The sequence below is a fragment of the Danio rerio genome, chromosome 24, assembly GCF_052040795.2.
Source record: "Danio rerio strain M-AB ecotype USA chromosome 24, GRCz13ab, whole genome shotgun sequence".
NCBI lineage: Eukaryota > Metazoa > Chordata > Actinopteri > Cypriniformes > Danionidae > Danio > Danio rerio.
Genome location: NC_141044.1, coordinates 43,674,173 through 43,699,986, shown reverse-complemented (window position 1 = coordinate 43,699,986; position 25,814 = coordinate 43,674,173). Strand labels below are relative to the sequence as shown.

The 25,814-nt window shown below is 40.9% G+C and overlaps 2 protein-coding genes across 2 annotated transcripts in view; one reads left to right on the top strand and one right to left on the bottom strand.

Annotated features, from left to right (window-relative positions):
- Window positions 1–25,814, bottom strand: part of katnip (katanin interacting protein) — a 1,410,884-nt gene that overhangs the window by 152,858 nt on the left and 1,232,212 nt on the right. The gene's annotated exons all lie outside the window — the stretch shown is intronic.
- LOC141375018 (myosin-7) lies at window positions 4,673–24,809 on the top strand. The gene is made up of 39 exons (XM_087309971.1): window positions 4,673–6,016; window positions 6,100–6,134; window positions 9,409–9,615; window positions 10,102–10,245; window positions 10,325–10,481; window positions 10,623–10,650; window positions 10,742–10,844; window positions 11,645–11,737; window positions 11,814–11,877; window positions 11,951–12,049; window positions 12,142–12,245; window positions 12,830–12,968; window positions 13,059–13,177; window positions 13,269–13,418; window positions 13,495–13,665; window positions 13,747–14,056; window positions 14,153–14,232; window positions 14,352–14,557; window positions 14,639–14,762; window positions 14,977–15,113; window positions 15,184–15,439; window positions 15,522–15,764; window positions 15,848–16,024; window positions 16,106–16,251; window positions 16,344–16,434; window positions 16,509–16,898; window positions 17,017–17,143; window positions 17,237–17,355; window positions 17,746–17,942; window positions 18,045–18,228; window positions 18,311–18,476; window positions 18,580–18,704; window positions 18,806–19,114; window positions 19,198–19,401; window positions 19,487–19,783; window positions 19,861–19,965; window positions 20,041–20,136; window positions 20,217–20,351; window positions 24,201–24,809. Exons 3-39 carry the CDS (start codon window positions 9,415–9,417, stop codon window positions 24,219–24,221), a joined length of 5,817 nt encoding a protein of 1,938 aa, XP_087166097.1. The 5' UTR covers window positions 4,673–6,016; window positions 6,100–6,134; window positions 9,409–9,414; the 3' UTR covers window positions 24,222–24,809.

The following is a 25,814-nucleotide window of genomic DNA, read 5'->3' as shown; positions in this document are numbered from 1 at the left end:
ATTAAACATAGTCAAATATAGTCTTGCAAGAGACACCAGAGACATGCTTTGCTTTGCAGATGAGCATTACAGTTGTCAGACAGCTGGCCGCTTGTGTTCGCTCGTGCTGTAAATCCTGCAGATCATCTGACTAATTATGAGATTCCTGCCTGGAGATTCAGGAGCCTCTGAGGGGTTGATTGTAGACACATCCAAAACCATCTGACTTGTTGAACACTTGCACCTTGTTAACATGTGACCTTTGCTGCTTAGCTGTCTTCACTTAGTTGGTGCCACATCTAATTATAGATCCTCACTGGTTGTCACTCTACTAACATAAAAAATAATACCACAGTGATTTACAGTAAAGGTGGCGCAGTAGGTAGTGCTGTCACAATAAGAAGGTCGCTGGCTCAAGCCTCGGCTGGGTCAGTTGGCGTTTCTGTGTGGAGTTTGCATGTTCTCCCTGCATTCGCGTTGGTTTCCTCCGGGTGCTCCGGTTTCCCCCACAGTCCAAACACATGCGGTACAGGTGAATTGGGTAGGCTTAATTGTCCATAGTGTGTGTGCGTGTGTTTGAGTGAGTGTGTGTGGATGTTTCCCAGAGATTGTGGCTGCAAGGGCATCCGCTGCATAAAAACGTGCTTGATAAGTTGGCGGTTCATTCCGCTGTGGTGACCCCAGATTAATAAAGGGACTAAGCCGACAAGAAAATGACTGAATGATTTATAGTAAATGTATAGTGCATTTGAACCATACTATAGTAAAGTACTTGAATTAATCGGTTGTGTTGATTATTTAGTTGCAACCACACTTTTCATTAAGGTTGCATTAGTTAATGCATTTACCAACATAAACAATGAACAATGCAATAATTACACTATTTGTTCATGTTAGTTAATGAAAATACAGTAGATGTTGGCTTAATGCAGTGGTTCTCACACTTTTTTCACCAAGTACCACCTCAGAAAAACATTGTCTCTCGAAAGTACCACCATAATTACTGGTATTGAAAGCGTAGAGGTGTAATTACAGATTATTTCTTCTTATTATAACTAGTTATTATTGTCAGCCACTTTAAACATTAAAAATAGTTTGAACATTAACACTGTGCTGTGCTTACAGGTGAAAATAAATTAAACATCAACGTTTAAATTAAAATGTGCTTTTAAAAGTTAATTAAAGATGGCACTGTTCTTAAAAAGTAAGAAGAAAACTGCTGTAGTTAAATCTAAAGTATTATCATAAAGTAGCCTATTCTTTAAAACCTACAAATGCTTCTTGGACCTAATAAATATAGGCTATATGTCATCATATATGTATATATATAACTATTTTTAATAAATTTCAATATACATGATGCATGCATACGACTTATTTATACAAGTATCTTTAAAATCTAAAAATGACCTTGTATTTTAAATATATGAATTGGATTTACATATTTAAATTAGAAAGTAGAGCTGCTTACTGCAGGTTAGAGTAGGCTGTGTGTGTCAGAAAAGCAAGGGATTATACCTGTCACCATCGGGATATAACAATACGGGATATGCCCAAAAATGTGAAGGAAATCTGCTTCAAATGATAGAATACATTACAAATATTAGAACATTTGAAAATAAAATAAAAGGTTTAGTCTATTAAAATCAATTTACTGATCACATTGTTGTTATCGTGCTCGTCAAAGGGTTAAAAGTGTGTTCATTTTTTTACTTTAGTTATTCAGTGATTCCTCTGTGTACCACAGTTTGAGAACCACTGGATTAATGCATGTTGAACTATGATTATTGAATGCTCTACAAGTATTGTTCATGTTAGTAAATACATTTACTAATGAATCCTTATTGTAACGTGTGACCTATAAACACCCTATACACACTCTACCGTAGTTTTCCACAAATATAGGGTATATTATAGTACAAAACACCATGGTTTAAACCTAAAATACACTGAAGCATACATTAACAGAGTCAAACCTACTATAATATATACAGTATATTACACTTTACTACAGTATGGTTTAAAACACTATTACTGTATAAACACTACCTGACACAAGTCTTGTTGTGGATCCCAGTCGTAAGAGCAGCAAATAATAACTTGACTTGACTACTTGATCATTTAGAAGTGTCAGAAGGTGGAGTTCTCTGATGAATCTGTTGATCTGCATCCCAATCATCACACACACGGCAGAAGACCTACTGTGACCCTTATGGAGCCAAGATTCTCACAGAAATCAGTCAGGTTTGGTGAAGGAAACATCATGAGTTGGGGTTATAATCAGTATGGGGGCGTGTGAGAGATCTGCAACATCAACAACCTGAGGTATCAAGACATCTGTGCTGCCCATTACATTACAAACCACAGGAGAGGGACAATTCTCCCGCAGGATAGCGCTCCTCATGCTTCAGCCTCCACATCAAAGCTCCTGAAAGCAAAGAAGGTCAAGCTGCTCCAGAATTGGCCAGCCCAGTCACCAGATGTGAACATTGTTGAGCATGTCTGGGGTCAGATGGAGGAGGCATTGAAGATTAACACAAAGAGTCTTGATGAACTCTGGGAGTCCTGCAGGAACGCTTTCTTTGCCATTCCAGATGACTTTTTTAATCAGTGATTTGAGTCATGTCAGAGATGTATGGATGCAGTCCTCCAAGCTCATGATGGAGTCAGACACAATATTCATTCTGTCTCCACTGCAGCAGGACTTTATATTCTATACTGGACATTATTTCTGTTCAGTGATGACACTTTAGTCTAAGCAGAGTCAGAGCTTACTGTCCTCATCAAATCATTAATAATCAAGACAAGATCATATTTTATTGTGCTCAAATAATTAAACTCTCTAGAGGTCTTTGCCTTTCATATAAGCCACTTCTGATACCAAATCATCAACTAGAAGTCAAGATATTGTTTGTTGTTGCTAAAACTTGAATAGGCCACAAGACTTTTGTCAGGTAGTGTATATTAGGTTCTTGTCTGCTGTAACACTTCTTAACAATTGACTTAAAAGATTTAGTATTTCTATAGCCATCAACACACAGTAAACGATCAGCTAGATCTGAATGAAAAGGTCAGCTGTGTTTTATTAGTTTACCCTCTAAGATCATTTACACCATGACAGGGTCGCATATGCAGCAGTTCTGGGCAGGCGACCAAACGTTTGTCCCGACAGAAAGACGATACCCGCATATGTCTCGCATGTCTTGTGACGGCAGACGCATGCACTGGATATCACAGTAAGGCCATCACTGCTTTAGTTTCAGCACTGCAATAAAACCAAGTGCTCCATCACTCTTCTTCTTTATATTTATCTTTCAGTGAAACGCGTTACATAAATGGCAGGGCTACTGTCTGCGGCTCAATCAGCGGGCGTCACTTTCCAGGAATTTCACAGGGTTATCTTTATACCCAAGGACAAAAGAGGAGACAATCCTGAAGCGCTTCATCTGTCGCTCATTGACCTTCAACCCATCTGAACCTGTTATGTGACACACAGCTTCACAATGCCATTTCAAACCTTTCTGTGTGCTCATGACAAGTCAGTTTATATTCCTCGCTGTTTATATTGGAAACAGGGCTTGTTTTAATATTGGTGTTGATGAATTTGAGCAAACATTATGGTTAAATCTGCTCTAAATACTGCTCTAATTTGTAACCCTGAACCACAAAACTGCAATTTTGGAAATTGAGATTCACACATTATATGAGTGTTGAATAAACTGGTTTTGGTAACACTTTATAGTGACGGTCCATTTGAGTATTAGTAGATTATCTGCTTAATACAGGCGTGTCCAAACTCAGTCCTGGAGGGCCGGTGTCCTGGAGAGTTTAGCTTCAGCCCTAATTAAACACACCTGAAGCAGCTAATCAAGCTCTAACCAGATATACTACAAACCTCCTGAGCAAGTTGGAGCTAAAGTCAGCAGGACACCGGCCCTCCAGGACTGACTTTAAAAACTCCTGGCTTAATATCTGCTGATTCTGCTCCTTCGACAGACATTTAACTGACTATAAACGGGCTTCCACCCCACATCAGACATGCTCCAACTCTATCTGTTTTTAAAAAGCGTTTGAAGCGCCATCTTTGTCCCTTAGTATTTGAGCCTTTTTAATGTTAAGGGGTTTTGCCTTATGTTTTAATTGTTATGTATGTGATGTAGATTTTATTTTGAGTATTGATTGTGTTCAAGGGCGAGGCAGTGGCGCAGTAGGTAGTGCTGTCGCCTCACAGCAAGAAGGTCGCTGGTTTGAACCTCGGCTCAGTTGGCGTTTCTGTGTGGAGTTTGCATGTTCTCCCTGCGTTCGCTTGGGTTTGCTCCAGTTTCCCCCACAGTCCAAAGACATGTAGTACAGATAAATTGGGTAGGCTTAATTGTCCGTAGTGTGTGAGTGTGTGAATGTGTGTGTGGATGTTTCCCAGAGATGGGTTGTAGCTGGAAGGGCATCCGCTGCGTAAAAACTTGCTGGATAATTTGGTGGTTCAATCCGCTGTGGCGACCCCGGATTAATAAAGGGACTGAGCCGACAAGAAAATGAATGAATTGATTGTGTTCAGCACTTTGGGCACTGTTGCGTTGTAAAAATGTGCTACATAAATAAACTAAACTAAACTATAAGAAACTTTGCAAGTAAATGTCAACATATACTAACCGTAACCCCAACCCTAATCCCAACAGTCTACTTATAATCTAATGAGAATTAGTTGCAATGTAACTTTCTATTGTTTCTATTGATGTATTGATGAGAGAATATTTGGTCTTGGTCCAACTAATTGAAAATTTGGAATCTGAGGGTTAAAAAAATCAAACACTTTAATCACATTTAAGCTGTGGTCACACTGGGCTTTTCTCCCCATAGACTTCCATTCATACACACGCGAATGCATCTTGTTTAATCTGCGTACGGCAGAATTTCGCACACACAATCTCTAGTGTGAACGCAGCTTCAAAATGGTTCAGATTAAATTCTTAGCAATGCATATTAGTATAAATAATAAAAAAAATAAGTTTTGATATATTTACTGTAGGAAACTGACAAAATATCTTATCCTAATATCCTAACTTGATATTCTAATGATTTTTGGCATAAAAAATAGACCAATTTGACTCAATATTTGGAAAATTTTGACAATAGCTAAAAATACATTGTATGTGCATCATAAGACTGGTTTTTGTGGTCCACAGCCACATTTGTGACATTTCAAAGGTGTTTAAGGATATATAGAAAGATATTTGCTTTGTTTTGCATCATAAATAACTAATAATGTATAGATATTTAAAATGCAAAACAAAGCCTATAAAGTTTAAAAACACACATATGTTGTTCAACAATTATAATTATTTTTTAGGACTACTTACTTGCCCAGTTTGTAGCTTGCGGCATTCATTAGGTAACTGCAATCTTGTTTTAGGACAAAATACACATATTTATTTTTTAATTCATAGATAATACAATTTTAGTGCAATCAAGCAACTAAAACTAAAACTGAAAACTCTGTGTTCAACAGAAGAATGAAACTCAAACAGTGAGTGATGACAAAAGGAAAATATACTGAAAAAAGCAGCCATTGACTTTAATAGTAATGTCTATTCCTATTATAGATGTCAAAAACTGATTATTCTCAAAATAGTTCAGAATATCTTGCTTTATGTTCAAGAGAAGAAATTCATAAAAGCTTTGCCAACCACTTGAGTATGAGTAAAATTAAATTTTAGAGTAAACTATCTATTCATTGCTGCCTTTTTGCATTGGTCAAATGTGATTTTGATTATTTTGAACACATTTAGGACTGTTTCCCTTTGAATATGTCCCATTATGGGATGTTGTTGGCAGCAGTGGAATGACTGGAGTGTTTGAAAAACTATGCTTATCCCTCCCTGCCTCAGACGAACACAATAGCGGTGGTTTGGCATAACAGTGTGCCAACTCCCTTATTTAGATGGATAGTGGCTTTATAAAAGAGAGGAGGCACACGCTGTTGAGAGGATCTTCAGCTTTGCCCATTCAACTTTCCATCAAGCCTACAACTAGTGAACAGGTAACGTGCAAATATGTATAGTCATCCAGCAAGATGTGGGATTGTTCTGAGTCATGATGATGTTTTGAATGCATTGTTTACAGGGCAGTGATATTGTCTGTGGTGGACGCTGTCAGAGGTAATAATGTATGATTGTGAAGCATGCATTTGATGAAGAATATGGAGATGCAATTGTTAAAGCAATACACCATCATTAACCTTAGTCAGAAGATTGACTGTGGCATTGAGTAACTATTAATAACATACAAAGAGGTATGAAAGATTTAGATCGTTCTTCACCTTCCCACTGTCTACACTATAATAAATGCTGGGTTGAATTAACAGAACACTGGGTCAAATATGGACATTTGTGTGTGTCTATTTTTTCAAGCCAGCATCTTTAGAGTGCATATCTGTGTTAAATATATTTATTTAAATTAATTACTAATTACTAATAATGATTGCTTTTGTATAAACGGGTGGAAAATAAATTTGCTGGAAAACAAAAATCTAAAGAATAATAACTGTGTGAACTAATTACGGGTTATTCTGTAGGAAAGGGACTAAAGAGCCAGATGTTTATAGTCTATAGTCTTAACTATACCTCATAATTAAACTCATCATAACAGTGTGATCTTGATGAGCTCGTCTGTTGATTTCTGGATGCTTTCTCAACTGCTGTTTTCTTAATTTTCTTATGTTTATTTCGTTATTTAGATGAAAAAGTGTGGCAAACATTGATTTAATGTATCTCAGCAGAGTGAATGCTTATTTTTACCAATAGAGTCTGGCTAGAGATTTGCACTTGCACTTTCAGGCTTGCACTCTCAGACTTGCACTCTCAGGCAACCGTGCTTCCTCTGCAAGTGACGTCATTTACAATCGACATCATCGATTGTAATTTATCGGTCATCATTAACATTAGTGCCCTTTTTCTAAGCGTTCACTGTAGTTTCTAGCAACATTCGGTGACAGGCGCTGCAGTTGCTATAGTTACGTAAACAGATCGTAAAGAGCCATGAATGCTTTTCTTACAACAGCTCTGCAGTACACATCATCTGTGGCGTATTTCTTTGCATTAAGCGAGTCGAAACGTTCCCCTATCGAGTCTGTCTCGACATTATGTTTGTCAAACTGGGCTGGGATCATGTAGAGACTTTTGAAGCTGCACTGAAACTGCCATTTCATTTCAATTCATTTCAATTCAGACACGCATATATTAGTTTATTTATTAAATAGTTTATTGAATGATTTATCTACTGTACGGGAGCCCTTTATTTAAAACACTTTGTTTGGGTGAGAATACTTGCATTTTGAGTGTCATTTGTTCAGGGAGCTGATTTGGTCCCTTAAATGTTTTAAGAGGACATTGTTACTAAGGACTAAGGGGAAATACTTAACAACAGCCTTACATTCCTTAAGTTGATCTTTTTTTTTTGTTCTTGGAACCCAACCTTTACTAAGGGTACCGTTAACCTTCAAACTGGGCGATGTTTTTGGGTTAGGGACTTTCATGCAACCGAGCCCTGCACTGTCCTGCCACATCACTTGCATCGACATCTGCATTTTTATTTGCAATCATCCTGGGACCTGCTGAATAAAGAATAGTTTCCCAAGTCATTCAAGAATCATTGCAGTAACGTTAAAGCATTATAATCATATGAATACACAAACTGCTATTCGGGGAGTGAGGGGATCTGTCATGGTATACAACTTAACTACTTAGAATTATTTGACAACGTCGTCAATGGCAACGCAAACAAACTGGAAAATTACTTCCAGTTTATTTGTGTTGACTACAAGTGATGTGACAGGAGAGTGCAGGTGTTGATTGTAAATGATGTCACTCGCAGAGGAAGCGCAGTTGCCTGATGCTGTGTTCACACCAGACGCAGAACGCGCGTCAATCGCGAGTGATTTACATGTTAAGTCAATGCAAACGCGCAAATAGACATCCTGCGGCGCGATACGTGCGAATGGCGTTTCGCGCGAATTGCTTGAGTTCAAAAGTCTGAACTTTAGCGGACATTCGCGCCGCGTTAACCAATCAGTAGCTTGCTCTTGTGGGGGCGTGATTGTGACGTACACCTGTTGTTGGTGTCCAGGGAGAAATCCTTCAGCCGACACCGACAAAAAGTTAAAAGAGTTCAAAAGTTCACCGCTAAAAGCCTCCATCATCCAGGTTCAGTTTCTGGAGGAGTTTATGAGCTCACAGAGCTGGTGCACCTCTGAAAGAATCTAGTGGACTCAGACACGACCCTAAACGTATCGACGCTGTTTTTCAGCCTTCATAAAGCACATAAACACTGATATTTTCTCAATAAAATCCATGTTAGCCATTTAGCTATGAAGCCCTGCCCATCACGCGAGTCCGCGTAAATTTGACGTGCGAATGAAGCAAATTTGACACGCAAATGAAGCAGATTTGACACGCGAATTATGTGGGGTTTGATGCGCGAATGAAGCGGGGTTTAACGCGCGAATGAAGCAGGATTTAACGCGCGAATGAAGCGAGTTAACTCAAATGTTCACGCGGTGAACAGAAGCCTTGCCCATCACGCGAGTCCGCGTCTGTTCTAAGGTGAATTTGACGCGCGAATGAAGCGTATTTGACATGCGAATAAAGCGGATTTGACGCGCGAATGAAGCGTATTTGACATGCAAATAAAGCGGACTTGAAGCGGACTTGACGCGCGAATGAAGCGGATTTGACATGCAAATAAAGCGGATTTGACGCGCGAATGAAGCGTATTTGACACGCGAATAAAGCGGATTTGACATGCAAATGAAGCGGACTTGACGCGCGAATGAAGCGGATTTGACACGCAAATAAAGCGGATTTGACGCGCGAATGAAGCGTATTTGACACGCGAATAAAGCGGATTTGACATGCAAATGAAGCGGACTTTAAGCGGATTTGACACGCGAATGAAGCGGATTTGACATGCAAATGAAGCGGATTTGACGCGCGAATGAAGCGTATTTGACACGCGAATAAAGCGGATTTGACGCGCGAATGAAGCGTATTTGACACGCGAATAAAGCGGATTTGACATGCAAATGAAGCGGACTTTAAGCGGATTTGACACGCGAATGAAGCGGATTTGATGCGCGAATGAAGCGGATTTGACGCGCGAATGAAGCGGGGTTTGACGCGCGAATGAAGCGAGTAAACTCAAATGTTTTATGAGGTTATTTACACGCGAATAGCGCAATTTATCCCCGCTTTCCTTGTCTGGTGTGAATGCAGCATGAGAGTGCAAGCCTGAAAGTGCAAATCTGCAGGCAGACCCTTCTCATTTTTACTGCAAATCAAAAACAAAAGAAAACAGCACCAGCACTGGTGATGCTAATAACAGTTTCTGATTTGTTCACATCCCCCCTTGTAAGCTTATAATGTGTTAACTCTTTAGTGAAAGATGGGGGATGCTCTGATGGAGGAGTTTGGAGCTGCGGCTCCGTATCTCAGGAAGTCGGACCGGGAGCGTCTGGAGGCCCAAACTCGCCCCTTTGACATGAAAAAGGAATGTTTCGTCCCGGATACTGATGAAGAGTATGTGAAAGGAAGCATTATCAGTCGGGATGGTGATAAAGTCACCTGTGAGACTGAAAAAGGGAAAGTAAGTTACAGTTATCTGTGCTGAGTAGTGCACGGCTCTCTGGAATATTTGATTCTGATTGGTCAACCTTGACATTAAAAGATATGTTATATCCAGATGACAACTAATAACACATGCTCATCTGGAAGCTTCAGTACATCATGGCTATTGAACACATTCATATTTATATGTTTATTACTCACACATTTGTTCTTGGCTGGATCTTGTGACTGAATAATAAGTATTTTAGTGCAGACTGCATACGGCTTTACATTTAATTGAAGAGCTAGTCAAATATTACAGCTCAAATCAATATTTTGTGTCTAATTGCTTCGATTAGCCATGTAATACACGGGATAATGTACATCCAGTCGGTTTTTATTGTAGTATAAGTTCCTTCAGTCTTCTGATAAACCTGTCAGGCTTTAATCCCCCTCTATCACTTAACTATCTTGGAGAAACACACAGTTTTGAGTAAAAACCGTTGAAGCATGCATATTTTTACAGACCGTCACTGTGAAGGAGTGCGATGTTCACCCTCAGAACCCGCCAAAGTTTGATAAGATTGAGGACATGGCGATGTTCACCTTCCTGCACGAGCCTGCTGTGCTGTTCAACCTCAAAGAGCGTTACGCAGCCTGGATGATCTACGTGAGTGGAGTCTTAAAACACTCTCACACTCACTTTATGATGGAGGAGCAGATCTAAAGCTGCTGTCGATCTCTTCCAGACCTACTCTGGCCTCTTCTGTGTCACTGTCAACCCCTACAAGTGGCTGCCAGTGTACAATCAGGAGGTGGTTCTGGCTTACAGAGGAAAGAAGAGGAGTGAAGCTCCTCCTCACATCTTCTCCATCTCTGACAACGCCTACCAGTACATGCTGTCAGGTGCGTCACTAGTGGTTCACAGTTGAATGACAATTAACTTAAAATTCATTGCAACTTTTATCTAGTATTGCTGTTAGTCATACAAGAAAACTGATGGAAAATTTGACCAACAGTTCAACAATATTTGTATTGCCTTTTCAGACAGAGAAAATCAGTCTATTCTTATCACGTAAGTCTGATTATGCAGATCACTTTCTATGGCTTTGATTAAAAGACAAATGTGTAGTCTTTTGACATGTTTTTTTTTTTTGCACCTGAAGTGGAGAATCTGGTGCTGGAAAGACTGTGAACACTAAGAGAGTCATTCAGTATTTTGCCAGCATTGCTGCTAGTCCTACAAAGAAGGAGACCACTGAAAAGAAGGTGAAATGAGGAAATCGAGATAATTGCATGGTTTCTGCTACACTCATTCTTCCATGGCGGGGCGCAACGCCAAAATTCATCCCGCCACAGCTACAGTACAGCTTCTCATTCAAAACATTTTACTTTTTTAATAGCAGGTAATAAAATTGCACAAAAACGTATTAAAGAGTAGATGAATTATAACAGCGCAAACATTTCTGTAACCGTAGTAGTGCTGTGCGTCATTTGTTTAACCCTTTAAGGTTACGTGCTGACTGATTGACTGACCGGCTGACAGGTGCATAATGCGCAAACACGAAAACACGACGTATAGCCGTTTCACTTTACTTTAGGATGCATTAATGCTACTTTCTAGGTCTATTAGAGACAATAATAAACATTCCTAGCAAATCTAATAAATGCTGGAGACATAGTCGTTACATAAAAACACTAAATCACACCTCAGCAGCATTTATTTGAGAGCGCACAAGAAGATCTGCGCGCTCTTGAAGCGGCTTATATTTGAGGGGGCGTGCAAGAAGTTTTGTGCACTAGAAGAGGAAATCAGCACACAAGCAGAGATTCACATGCTCATACATGTAGGTTAATACATAAATGCGTTCTCGACTTCTAATACTGCGCTCACGACATTTGTCATTAAAATAACGCCACAGATATTTGGTAGATCTGTGTAAAAAAAAAAAAAAAGGACTGCCTCTACAGGTGGAAAAAATCCTAGAGGAAACACTGAAATGGATTAAAAAAAAAGATAGTTCTGCCATTTTGTCTGATGGCCAGTTGCTAAATGTTGTGTTTTCTAGGGTACTCTGGAGGATCAAATCATCCAGTGTAATCCTGCTCTTGAGGCCTTTGGGAATGCCAAGACCATCAGGAATGACAACTCCTCCAGATTTGTAAGTGAATACAATGAGATTCAAAATGACAAAATGGCTTTTACTTAAAAGCAAACGCTTTCATCTTCTCAAACAGGGCAAGTTCATCCGCATTCACTTTGCAGCGAATGGAAAACTGGCTTCAGCAGATATAGAAACTTGTATGAACACTCTTATTCTTAGTTCCAAATACTTAATGGATTCATGATTTAAAGCAAATGTTCTTTGTCACAGATCTCCTGGAGAAGTCTCGTGTGACTTTCCAGCTCAAGGCTGAGAGAGATTATCACATCTTCTACCAGATTCTGTCTCAGAAGAAACCAGAACTTCTGGGTGAGCAAAATCACACATCTAGTAACAAACCATCCAGCAATAAGCCTAAATGTTCTTGCATTTGTCATAAAAACTTATGTTCACCCTCTCAGAGATGCTGCTGATCACAGCAAACCCGTACGATTATGCCTTCATCTCCCAAGGAGAGACACAAGTTGCTTCAATTAATGACGCTGATGAGCTGATGGCTACAGATGTGCGTATGATGACAAATCATTTAAAACATTTAAAAAAAACTTAGTTTTTTTTCATGTTCATGCAGTATTAATCTCTACAGCTACATTTACACTCCCTTTAATAATTTTGGCATTCTTTCATATGAATGAGAGTGTATGGATGTTTCTCAGTAATGGGTTGCAGCTGGAAGGGCATCCGCTGCGTAAAACCTATGCTGGATACATTGGCGGTTCATTCCGCTGTGGTGACCCCTTATTTATATAGGGACCAAGCCGAAAAGAAAATGAGTGAATGAACAAATCTTTATTAAGCAAAAATGCATATAAAACAAAGTGTAGACCAGATTCAGATGTGCAACAGAAATTGGCCCACATTTATTGAAATATGTTCTTAGCTGTGATAAGTAAATAAGTATGTGATACTATATGTAAATATTTATAATGTCCATGATAAGAAAGTATTAGAGATGTATGACAGAAGAGTGAATGCGATGAATGAAATATAATGTCTACGCATTAGTCACTAAAGCAACAAGTAGCCTGTGATTTTATTGGTTATTTTTACTACTGGCTTTGTGAAAATGTGTAATATTCTGCATTCCAGGAAGCGTTTGATGTGCTGGGCTTCACCCAAGAGGAGAAGAACAGCATCTACAAGCTGATTGGTGCCATCATGCACTACGGCAACATGAAGTTCAAGCAGAAGCAGAGAGAGGAACAGGCCGAGGCTGATGGCACCGAGGGTCAGTATTAGGGGGAAATGTTGACAATGTTGAAGGCATTGGTTGATAAACAGATAATTACTATCCATCATTTTCTCTTATTGATGACAGATGCTGATAAATCAGCTTATCTGATGGGCCTGAACTCTGCTGACCTCCTCAAGGCTCTGTGCCACCCAAGAGTCAAAGTAGGAAATGAGTGGGTCACCAAGGGACAGAATGTCCAGCAGGTTGAAATGATCCCATTGTTGACAAAACAACCTAATATCTGTGTACTAAGACATAGTCTTATTGATTTACTGTTCATACCCCCACACAAAGGTATACTATGCTGTTGGTGCCCTTTCCAAATCTGTATATGAGAAGATGTTCCTCTGGATGGTGGTGAGAATCAACCAATCCCTGGACACCAGACAGCCTCGGCAGTACTTCATTGGTGTGCTGGACATTGCTGGCTTTGAGATCTTTGATGTAAGCTGATTAATGATATTCAAATACTCTAGTTGTGTTTGCTGTGTCATGATTCTATAATATATTTCACTTGCAGTTCAACACCTTTGAGCAGCTGTGCATCAACTTCACTAATGAGAAGTTGCAGCAGTTCTTCAACCACCACATGTTTGTGCTGGAGCAAGAGGAATACAAGAAGGAAGGGATTGAGTGGACGTTCATTGACTTCGGCATGGACTTACAGGCTTGTATTGATCTCATTGAAAAGGTGCGTGAGCAAAGTCATCTCATTTTGAAACTTAATAGCTACTTTTACATTCAGTTGGATAAGTGTCATTTTTAATCCCAGCCCATGGGTATCATGTCCATCCTTGAAGAGGAGTGCATGTTCCCTAAAGCCAGTGATGCAACCTTTAAAGCAAAGCTTTATGACAACCACTTGGGGAAATCCAACAACTTCCAGAAGCCCAGGATTGTCAAGGGTAAACCAGAGGCTCATTTCTCCCTGGTTCACTACGCTGGCACTGTTGACTACAACATCAATAACTGGCTGGTGAAGAACAAGGATCCTCTCAACGAGACTGTTGTCGGCCTGTATCAGAAGTCCACCATGAAACTGTTGTCAAACCTGTTTGCTAATTATACTGGTGCTGACTTAGGTGAGTCTTTTTATTTCAAAAAGGAACAATCCTTAAGACAAAGATTTATTGCAATATTCAAGAAATATTAAGGATGATAATGGTTTCTTTCAACAGCCATGGAGGGAGGAGGTGGGAAAACAAAGGAGAAGAAGAAAAAGGGCTCTTCTTTCCAGACAGTGTCTGCACTTCACAGGGTAAAACTAATTATTGTATTTATAGCAACAGGGAATAATATATTATGATTTGGTTTCCTAGATCACTATGCCAATCTAAAATATGAATGAGCAGAATCATGAATAATATCTGTCTATAGGAGAACTTGAATAAGCTGATGACCAACTTGAGGTCAACTCACCCTCACTTTGTGCGCTGCATCATCCCCAATGAGACTAAGACTCCTGGGGCGATGGAGAATCCTCTGGTCATGCACCAGCTGCGCTGTAACGGTGTGCTGGAGGGCATCAGAATCTGCAGAAAGGGCTTCCCCAACAGGATCCTGTATGGAGATTTCAAGCAAAGGTGAAATTCACTTATTAATACAAAAGTTACAGATGAAACTGTAAAAAAATCAACATTTGTGTTCTCTTTAAAATATAACAGATATCGCATCCTGAACCCTGCTGCCATCCCAGATGGTCAGTTCATTGACAGCAGGAAAGGAGCTGAAAAGTTATTGGGATCGTTGGATATTGACCACAACCAGTACAAGTTTGGACATACCAAGGTTTTCATGTTGTAATCACTTCTTAAAGATTACCTGATAGAGTACCTCCTATGTTTAAAAAGCCTTTACATTGTTTTCTATACATAAATGCATTGGCACACAGACAGATGCTGAATAGCGACTGATGTTAATACCTTCCTAGAAAACAATGTTTACATTTTTAAAAGATCTGGTGTGGTTAAGCATCTCTGAAATTACAATTATATGTTTTAAGGTGTTTTTCAAGGCTGGACTGTTGGGAACCCTTGAAGAAATGAGAGATGATCGTCTTGCTCTCATTATCACCAATATTCAAGCTAGATCACGAGGTCTTCTCTCAAGAATTGAATTCCAGAAGCTTGTTGACCGCAGGTAACTAAGTGACCACCTAAATCTTTCAACACAAAAAGATAAATGGTACAGAAATTGTTGTATTTTTTAGAGATGCCTTGCTGGTGATCCAGTGGAATGTGCGTGCCTTCATGGGGGTCAAGAATTGGCCTTGGATGAAGCTGTACTTCAAGATCAAACCACTGCTCAGATCTGCTGAAGCTGAGAAAGAGATGGCTAACATGAAGGAAGAATTCCTGAAGTTGAAGGAGGCTTATGCCAAATCTGAAGCCCGCAGAAAGGAGCTTGAAGAAAAGATGGTTTCCCTTCTCCAAGAGAAGAATGACCTGCAGCTTGCAGTTCAAGCTGTGAGCATATATCATGAAAGAAACTTAATAATAAAAAACATTTGGAAAATGAATACGAATAATGTTCTGTATCTGTAAACAGGAGCAAGATAATCTTTGCGATGCTGAAGAAAGATGTGAAGGTTTGATCAAGAACAAGATCCAGCTTGAGGCCAAAGCCAAAGAGCTGACGGAGAGGCTGGAGGATGAAGAGGAAATGAATGCTGAGCTGACTGCCAAGAAGAGAAAGCTGGAGGATGAATGCTCTGAACTCAAGAAAGACATTGATGATCTGGAGCTCACTCTGGCCAAAGTGGAGAAGGAGAAACATGCCACTGAGAACAAGGTTTGTTTTTCATTCTGATTTTGTTAGTAATGGTGCAGTTATGGTGTATTAAAAGTCCTTAATACAATGCCACAATTCTACAGGTTAAGAACCTGACTGAAGAGATGGCAGCTTTGGATGAGATTATTGCTAGGCTCACTAAGGAGAAGAAAGCTCTACAGGAGGCCCATCAGCAAACACTGGACGACCTCCAGAGTGAGGAAGACAAAGTCAACACACTCACCAAAGCCAAAGCCAAGCTGGAACAGCAAGTGGATGATGTGGGTAGTTTGTTGAGACTTCAATGAAAAAGTTGACATTAATCATGAAAGGAAATAAAATACAAAATATCGTCTTTCCAGCTCGAAGGTTCCCTGGAACAGGAAAAGAAGCTTCGTATGGATCTGGAAAGGGTAAAGAGGAAGCTGGAGGGAGACTTAAAGTTGACCCAAGAGAGTGTGATGGACCTGGAAAATGACAAACAACAACTGGAAGAGAGACTTAAAAAGTAGGTTACAGTGGGGTGGAAAATATTTTTTTAACTAATCACTAATTACAAATCTCTGAATCCCTGTTAATCAAATATAATCTGCAAAACAGAAAAGATTTTGAGATCAGCCAGCTCACTAGCAGGATTGAAGATGAGCAAGCAATGGCAACCCAACTCCAGAAGAAACTGAAGGAGCTGCAGGTAAAGCTCTTAACAAGAGAGACAGATAGATAACTAGGACCTCTAGCTGTAACATTGGTTTTCCTCAATATCAGGCCCGAATTGAGGAGCTTGAGGAAGAGCTGGAGGCTGAGAGAGCTGCTCGTGCCAAAGTTGAGAAACAGAGAGCCGATCTGTCCAGAGAACTGGAGGAGATCAGCGAGAGGTTGGAGGAGGCTGGTGGAGCCACGGCTGCCCAGATCGAGATGAACAAGAAACGTGAAGCTGAGTTCCAGAAACTGCGCAGAGACCTTGAAGAGGCCACTCTGCAGCATGAGGCCACAGCTTCTACCCTGAGGAAGAAACATGCCGACAGTGTGTCTGATCTGGGAGAGCAGATCGACAACCTTCAGAGAGTCAAGCAGAAGCTGGAGAAAGAGAAGAGCGAACTCAGACTGGAACTGGACGATGTGGTCTCCAACATGGAGCAGCTTGCCAAGGCCAAGGTAATGAATTATTTCTCCCATGACACTATTTAAACTGTTTTATTTCAGTTCAGCTGTTCTTAAAAATAATGTATTGTTTCATAGTTTAATAATCACTATCTTTATAATATATCCCAAGGCAAACTTAGAGAAGATTTGCAGGACCCTTGAAGACCAGATGTCAGAATATAGAACAAAATATGAAGAAGGGCAACGCAGCATCAATGATTTCACAATGCAAAAAGCAAGATTGCAAACCGAAAATGGTATGTACTCAGATAATGTATTTATGTTTTCTGTTAGACTAATTCAAGATCAAATGCTACTTTTTGTAACTTAAAGGCTTCATTTCAATTTAGGGGAGCTTACGAGACAGCTGGAAGAGAAAGACTCATTGGTCTCTCAGCTAACTAGAAGCAAGCAGTCCTACACCCAGCAGATTGAGGACCTCAAGAGACAACTTGAGGAGGAAGTCAAGGTATTGCAGCAATCAAAAATTCAACGGCATATAATACAACCAAAAGTCATGTTACGAGGTCAGTCAAGTGCCTTGCTCATGTTTTGTCACTGAGGTAGTTTACTGCCTAAGATGTTTAGTCTTACTCAACCAGAAAATTACTAGAAATGAACTTTGTTACTAGTCCTAGCCTTGGCTGTTGCTGGAATTTAGATTTATCAGAGGCTTAAAGTAGCACAGGACAGCCATCATTCACCTTAATCCCTGCACTGTCACCCAATAAGCTATAATGGTTTGAATATCCATAGGATTCAACCCCACACCCCTCAAACGGACTAGAGGCTTATGCAGCAGCATTAGGGGTTAGGGAGTTCTCCATGACCAAAAACATTAATTTTAAATAACTTATAGGCAAAGAATGCCCTGGCCCATGCAGTTCAGTCTGCTCGTCATGATTCTGACCTGCTGAGGGAGCAATATGAAGAGGAGCAGGAAGCCAAAGCTGAGCTGCAGCGTAGTCTGTCCAAGGCAAACTCTGAAGTGGCTCAGTGGAGAACCAAGTATGAAACTGATGCCATCCAGAGGACTGAGGAGCTGGAGGATGCCAAGTAAGAAACTGAAAATATGTGGTTTCCTTTATAGCATATCACACAAATATCCACATTTTGAAAAGCCTCACAGACTTGTTTTGGAAATGTTCATTTATAAAGGAAGAAGCTGGCTCAGCGTCTGCAAGATGCAGAAGAGGCTGTGGAAGCTGTTAATGCTAAATGCTCCTCTCTGGAGAAGACCAAGCACAGGCTCCAGAATGAGATTGAAGATCTTATGGTGGACGTGGAGAGATCCAATGCTGCTGCTGCTGCTCTGGACAAGAAGCAAAGAAACTTTGACAAGGTGAACAAAAAACTGAGTGTTGAATAAATTACCAATTGAGAACCATCAGCAGATATTTAAAGCTTCTTTAAATAACAAACAGGTCCTAGCTGAGTGGAAGCAGAAGTATGAGGAGTCTCAGAGTGAGCTGGAAAGCTCCCAGAAGGAAGCCAGATCTCTGAGCACTGAACTGTTCAAGCTGAAGAACTCCTATGAGGAGTCTCTGGATCATTTGGAGAGCATGAAGAGAGAAAACAAGAACCTCCAAGGTTCCTCGATTTATTAGTCATTTAAGCAATCACATATTACTGAAATGAAATATTTCTCCTGGCTTTTCATGTATTAACTATCATTACATTTCTTAACCGGTAGAGGAGATTGCTGATCTTACTGAACAAATTGGCGAGTCTGGAAAGAACATACATGAACTGGAGAAAATGCGTAAGCAGTTGGAGCAGGAAAAAGCTGAAATTCAAGCAGCTCTGGAGGAAGCTGAGGTGAATTAATTGTTACCTGTAGATGTTGTATGTATAGTTTTTTGTAGTTGTACCCCTGAAAAGAGCCAATATGCTAACAATTTAAACTTTAATTTTGTTAGGGCTCCCTGGAGCATGAAGAAGGAAAGATTCTCAGAGCCCAGTTGGAGTTCAGTCAGATCAAAGCTGACATTGAGCGTAAGCTGTCTGAGAAAGATGAAGAGATGGAGCAGGCCAAGAGGAACCAGCAGAGAATGATTGATACTCTGCAGAGCTCACTGGAATCAGAGACTCGCAGCAGGAATGAAGCTCTCAGACTGAAGAAGAAGATGGAGGGAGACCTCAATGAGATGGAGATTCAGCTCAGCCAGGCTAACAGGCAGGCATCAGAAGCCCAGAAGCAACTCAAGAGTCTTCAGGGGCATCTTAAGGTATGAAACAAGATTTAAATTGTATAAACTAAACATTTGACAAAGATCTGCTGTGCTCTCATTTGAAATCTTGTGTTTTGTAGGATGCCCAAATGCAGCTGGATGATGCCCTACGTGCTAATGATGATCTCAAAGAGAACATCGCCATTGTGGAGAGACGCAACAATCTGCTGCAGGCTGAACTGGATGAGCTGAGATCCCTGGTGGAACAGACTGAGAGAGGAAGGAAACTGGCTGAGCAGGAACTGATGGACGTCAGTGAGAGAGTTCAGCTCCTGCATTCTCAGGTATGACACACCTGTATTAGTAAACTTCTTCTACTACACATGATCATCTGCAGACTTAATGAATGTCAACACTGTCCATGTTCAGAACACCAGCCTGCTGAATCAGAAGAAGAAGCTGGAGGGAGATAATACTCAGCTTCAGACTGAGGTTGAGGAGGCAGTGCAGGAGTGCAGGAATGCTGAGGAAAAGGCCAAGAAGGCCATCACTGATGCTGCCATGATGGCAGAGGAGCTGAAGAAGGAGCAGGACACCAGTGCTCATCTGGAGCGCATGAAGAAGAACATGGAGCAGACCATCAAGGACCTGCAGCACCGTCTGGATGAAGCTGAGCAGATCGCCATGAAGGGTGGCAAGAAGCAGGTCCAGAAACTGGAAGCCAGGGTAAGTTTATGAAACTCAGACATTGATACATTTGCTTTCTAAAGATTTGATAAATGAAAAAACATGTTTGTTGTTAGGTCAGAGAGCTGGAGAATGAGGTGGAGTTGGAACAGAAAAAGGCGAGCGAGTCTGTGAAAGGAATTCGTAAATATGAGAGGCGCATCAAGGAGCTCACCTACCAGGTCACTTTTCTATTCAATGCAATACCCTAATCTTCAAACTATCCAGACCAAGAATAATCAAAGATCTTTTAACAGACTGAGGAAGACCGTAAGAATCTGGCTCGTCTTCAAGACCTGGTGGACAAACTGCAGCTGAAGGTCAAGTCCTACAAGAGAGCTGCTGAAGAGGCTGTGAGTGCTTTTCTGGCACATCCATGCACTATATATTCTATTTTGCATACTGTTTTTGTCAATAACCTTGTGTTGTTCAGGAGGAACAGGCCAATTCTAACCTGACCAAGTTCCGTAAGCTGCAGCATGAGCTGGACGAGGCAGAGGAGAGGGCTGATATTGCTGAATCTCAAGTCAACAAGCTGAGAGCCAAGAGCCGTGATACAGGATCCAAGGTAAGATATCTCAGATTAATCCTATATTTTTGTGTATTACAGCTTTAAAAATAAATGAATCAGAGGTCAATCTTTTACAGATTGGTGCAAGTGTTAAGGCTCCCGTATTTTTCAAACTAATTTGAAGAACAAACCAAAATGATGATTTGGAACAAAATCCAGCCAAAAAGTTCGTTTTGGCAGTTTGAAAGTTCAGCAAAGCATACTTTTCTGTGGAGATTGTTTTGGATCCTAAACATTACTACTAGTGCGTGATGATAACACAATATGTGGGTGTGTTCTGAAACTCTGCCTGCTTTGATGTGCAACTGATTCTTATCTCATATCTACGAAGGTCAGACAGGAGAACAACCTCCAACAAAACACAAAGTTAGCAACATAAATACACGGGAGAGTCGAGTAGCAGAGCTGATATATTATTCACAGCTCTAAACCAGGGGTATCCAATCTTGGTCCGGTAGTGCTGGTGTTCTGCAGATTTTAGCTACAAGTTGCCTCAACATACCTGCAAGGATGTTTCTAGCAAGCAAAGTAAGAGCTTGATTAGCTAGCTCAGTGTTGTGATGAATCAGAAGCCATTGGATCCATTTGCAAGCTTTATTTAACACAAACATACACTCAGGGCCGACGCGTCCATAGAGGCGACCTAGGCGGCTGCCTAGGACGGCAGTATAGAGAGGGGGCGGCATCCCCGAAACTGCCCTCACCACCTGCGCCCTCATCCGCGTCTAGGGTGGCAGAATAGAGAGAGCCGCATCCCCGAAACTACCCGCGCCCACAGTTATATCCACGTCTAGGGCGGCAGAATAGAGAGGGCGGCGTCCCCTAAACTACCCTCGCCACCTGCGCCTCGGGCGGTGTCCCCTAAACTACCCTTGCCTCAGTTATATCCGTGTCTAGGGCGGCAGAATAGAGAGGGGGTGGCGTCCCCAAAACTACCCTCGCCACCCGCGCCATCATCTGCTTCTAGGGTGGCAGAATAGAGAGAGCGGCGTCCCCGAAACTACCCTCGCCATCCGCGCCCACAGTTATATCCGCGTCTATGGAGGCAGAATAGAGAAAGGGCGGCTTCCCCTAAACTACCCTCGCCACCTTCGCCTTGGGTGGCATCCCCTAAACTACCCTCGCCTCAGTTATATCTGCGTCTAGGGCGGCAGAATAGAGAGGGCGGCGTCCCCTTAAACTACCCTTGCCACCTGTGCCTCAGGCGGCGTCCCCTAAACTACCCTCGCCTCAGTTATATCCGCGTCTAGGGCGGCAGAATAGAGAGGGTGCGGCTCCCCAAAACTACCCTCGCCACCCGCGCCCTCATCCGCGTTTAGGGTGGCAGAATAGAGAGAGCGGCGTCCCCGAAACTACCCTCGCCACCCGCGCCCACAGTTATATCCGCGTTTAGGGCGGCAGAATAGAGAGGGCGACATCCCCTAAACTACCCTCGCCACCTGTGCCTCGGGCTGCGTCCCCTAAACTACCTTCGCCTCAGTTATATCTGCGTCTAGGCGTCACCCCCGTTTTCACTTAGGTTTGAGGGCGGCATGACCGTCCTTTGCCTAGAGCGGCAGTTCAGCTTGCTACGGCCCTGCATGCACTATAGCAAGAAAGGGACAAACCAGGAATCAAATCGTAGTACAGGCACAGTTCGGGGCAGGCAGATAACGTTCTCAGTCGAAGAAGCAGGCTAGTATTCGGGGCAGGCAGATATCAATCTCAAACGGTGAAACGGGTAAGAGTTCAGAACACAGATCAATCAGCAATGCAAAGGAAAACCGCTCGGTGATGACTGCTGGGCAAATCAAGACTTCGCACTGAACAGTGGCGTGAGTGAGGTTTATATGCACTGAGTAGATGAGAGACACCTGTGCTGAAATCAGTGACAGGCAGAAGGGCTTATGGGAATTTGAGTCCGAGAGTCTGATTAGAATTCGGTCGATGGCTCCCTCTGGTGGTGCACAAGAGGATTGGCCGTGTCGGAGCTAAAGTCAGCAGGACACCGGCCCTCCAGGACTGACTCTGGACACCCCTGATCTAGCAAGAGCTTGATTAGCTGGTTCAGGTGTGTTTGTTTAGGGTTGGAGCTAAACTCTCAAGGACACGGCCATCCAAAACCAAGTTTGGACATCCCTGCTCTAAACAATGTTCAGTTTTGTGTCTGTCTGTGGCAAACAGAAAACAATGTAAAGGTGTGAGGTGTCATGCTGGTGCTTCTTGCCTTATGTGTGGAAGGCTGTTTGCCAGATGTTTAGAAAACAGTTCTTCTGTCACAGCTGCCATCATTCTGTTCAGGGATACAACACATTTACAACCCCACCCACTGTACACTCTCTCTCTCTCAAAAAAAAAAAAAAAATGCTACACGGTGGTACAAATAATGTTCCTAGAGAAACAGTTTTGCTCTTTTGTAAAAACTGTATGTTATATGGTACAAAAAAAGACCTCTTTTGATACTGTTCTGTGCCTTTTAGGGTACAATTGAAATGAAGGCACACACTTGTTCTCATATTAAAGGTACAAAAGTGTTGAACAACTAATTTATTACAATACCAATGAAAATAAACATGACTGGAAAGGCAAAGTGATTTATGAATAACTTCCATATTAACAAGAATCCTCATTTAAAAGCATATGTTTAAAGAAACTAATAAACATTCATTATTAAGTTCAATAATACAACACAATTTGTAAAATATAAAACTATATTGTAAACTAAACATTTAAGGCATTTTAACTAAATGTAAGCATTTTTGACACTGTTAAGGTACAAAGTGTCTTGTCACTGTAGTGGTACCTTCAGGCATCAGCTTTGTACCCTTGAAGGTGTACAACAGGGGTCACCAATCTCGGTCCTGGAGGGCCGGTGTCTCTGCAGGGTTTAGCTCCAACTTGCCTCAACACACCTGCCTGGATGATTCAAGTATACCTAGCAAGACCTTGATTAGCTTGTTCAGATGTGTTTGATTAGAGTTGGAGCTAAAATCTGTATGGCTCTCCAGAAACAAGTTTGGTGACCCCTTGTGTACAATATTGTCTCTGCAGGTTTTAAAAACGAAACATACATTTTGGTTTCCCATGGTACAAATCACGTCCTTAAAGGTACAAACTGCAATGGTACACATTTGTTTCTTTGTCTTAAGGTACAATTCTGTCCCATAGAAAGGTGCTGCCCCAGTGACGGGGGTTTATGCCTTCGGTCGCACTTTACAATAAGGTTCATTAGTTAATGTTAATTAATGCATTTACTAACATGAACAAACAATGAACAATACATCTACTACTGTATTTGTTCATGTTAGTTAACGTTAGTTAATGAAAATACACTTGTTCATTGTTAGTTCATGTTAACTCATGGTGCATTAACTATTGTTAACAAGCATGTACTTGAATTTTAATAATGCATTAGTAAATGTTCAATTATGATTAATAAATGCTGTACAAGTGTTGTTCATGATTAGTTCATGTTAGTAAATGCATTAACTAATGAACCTTATTGTAAAGTGTTACCATGCCTTCTTTGGTACAACATTGTACCATTTTTTAATTGTGTAGCACAGCGCAGCTGAGGTGATTGAAAACAGTATACCATCGCTCAGCCTTTTCAAACTTCTTGTCCTTAAACAAAGAAACCAAACAGAATTTAGTTTGAAGTATACCGGGGCCTTTAGAGACTATTTCGTCTCTAGCGTCTTTACTTTTAGTGATGTTAGATGAGCTGTAAATGAATTCATGAAGAAGCACTTAAGCACTTTTCTGCTTCCTAGTGTGTAAAAAGTCAAAGTGAGTTTAATAGTTGATTTATTGTAAACTAATGCACTTTGCAAACACTTTTCTTTCCCTTTTCTCTTGCTTTCACAGAAAGGTCAGGAAGAAGAGTGAAGCTCTCGCTTGCTTCTTACTGAAAGGTAGTGATGGGAAGTTCGGATCATTTTACTGACTCGGACCTTTGAGTCTCATTCAGCGAGATGGACAAATCTTTTTCAAGTCATGTTGTTTAATTTGCCAAAATGTCATTAAAATGTTACAAGCATCTTCCAAACACATCTACAACTAGCCCAAAGGTTGATCACACTGCAATCAAGAATGCTATACGAAAGAGAAAATAATCACTCATTGTTTACCTGGGTCTTTCATCTATGATTAGCTCAGCTCTACTGGCAAGTCTACAAATTAGAGTCACTCACGCATGTGACACAAACAGCACCATTTAGGCTTAACCAAGTCTCAAACAGTAGGACCCACGATTAGTTGATCTTTCCAGCCTTTGGGTTTTTCGGACAGTCATTCCAATGTGTGCACGTACAAATGAGTGAATCATTGCCTGAGAAGACTCATCGTTCCTGAGTCACATTAAAGATTCATTTAAAATCAATGAATCATTCAAGACCGACCCATCACTATTGTTTGGTTTGATTATGTGCTTCCTTACCTGTAGTTATGTAGAATAAACTGTGCAAATGAAACCTATCTTGTGGTCTTTGGTATATTTGTTTTTTAATCTTAGGCAAGCACAATCTTATTCATAAGAGCAGTCAGTTTTTACAAGTATAAACTCTCTGTTGTAAACCACAGACATCCCATCTATAAATGTACATGTCATTCTGCAGGAGTTGCATTGTAAAACCTATTAAAATTAAGTTAAGGTAACTCAAACCATTTGAGGAAACCGATTGCAACAAACCATTTAAACAAACTAATCCTAGTGAGTACTGTGAACTTAATCCATTTGAGTAAACGAAGCAATTCGAGCACAATAAATGAAGAGAAGGCGACGTAGTGGCGCAGTAGGTAGTGTTGTCGTCTCACAGCAAGAAGGTTGCTGGGTCGCTGGTTCGAGCCTCGGCTCAGTTGGCGTTTCTGTGTGGAGTTTGCATGTTCTCCCTGCATTCGCGTGGGTTTCCTCTGGGTGCTCCGGTTTCCCACACAGTCCAAACACATGTGGTACAGGTGAATTGGGTAGGCTAAATTGTTTGTAGTGTATGAGTGTGTGTGTGGATGTTTCCCAGAGATGGGTTGCGGCTGGAAGGGCATCTGCTGCGTAAAAACGTGCTGGATAAGTTGGCGGTTCATTCCACTGTGGCAACCCCAGATTAATTAAGGGACTAAGCCGATAAGAAAATGATTGAATAAATGAAGAGAACTCAAACCAACTGACCACTGTAAAACCCAATAAGGCAACTCAAACCGTTTGAGGAAACCGATTGCAACAAACCATTTGAGTTAAAAAAAACTAATCTATATGAGTACTGTGAACTTACATTTTCACATGAGTGGAATTAACTTTCAGTCAATTTTGAGTTACCTACACCCATTCCATTTGATTAAGTTGACTGTCGTGTTTGACAGTGTGTTCATTTGTTTTTCCAATCTTAATTATAGTAAGTTTACCTTCCCAGTGTGTTTTTATGACCAGATAATATGTCATTTTAAAGTGAGTAAGTATTAGAGTGATGGATTGGAGTTGACTGTGGA

What these genes read in the sequence shown, in the direction of transcription:
- LOC141375018 (XM_087309971.1), top strand. Translation starts at nt 9,415, where the DNA reads ATGGGGGATGCTCTGATGGAGGAGTTTGGAGCTGCGGCTCCGTATCTC. An exon ending in GTATTGATCTCATTGAAAAG is followed by an intron (nt 13,666 to 13,746) that starts GTGCGTGAGCAA and finishes TTTTAATCCCAG; the next exon opens with CCCATGGGTATCATGTCCAT. An exon ending in CTGGAAGAGAGACTTAAAAA is followed by an intron (nt 16,252 to 16,343) that starts GTAGGTTACAGT and finishes TCTGCAAAACAG; the next exon opens with AAAAGATTTTGAGATCAGCC.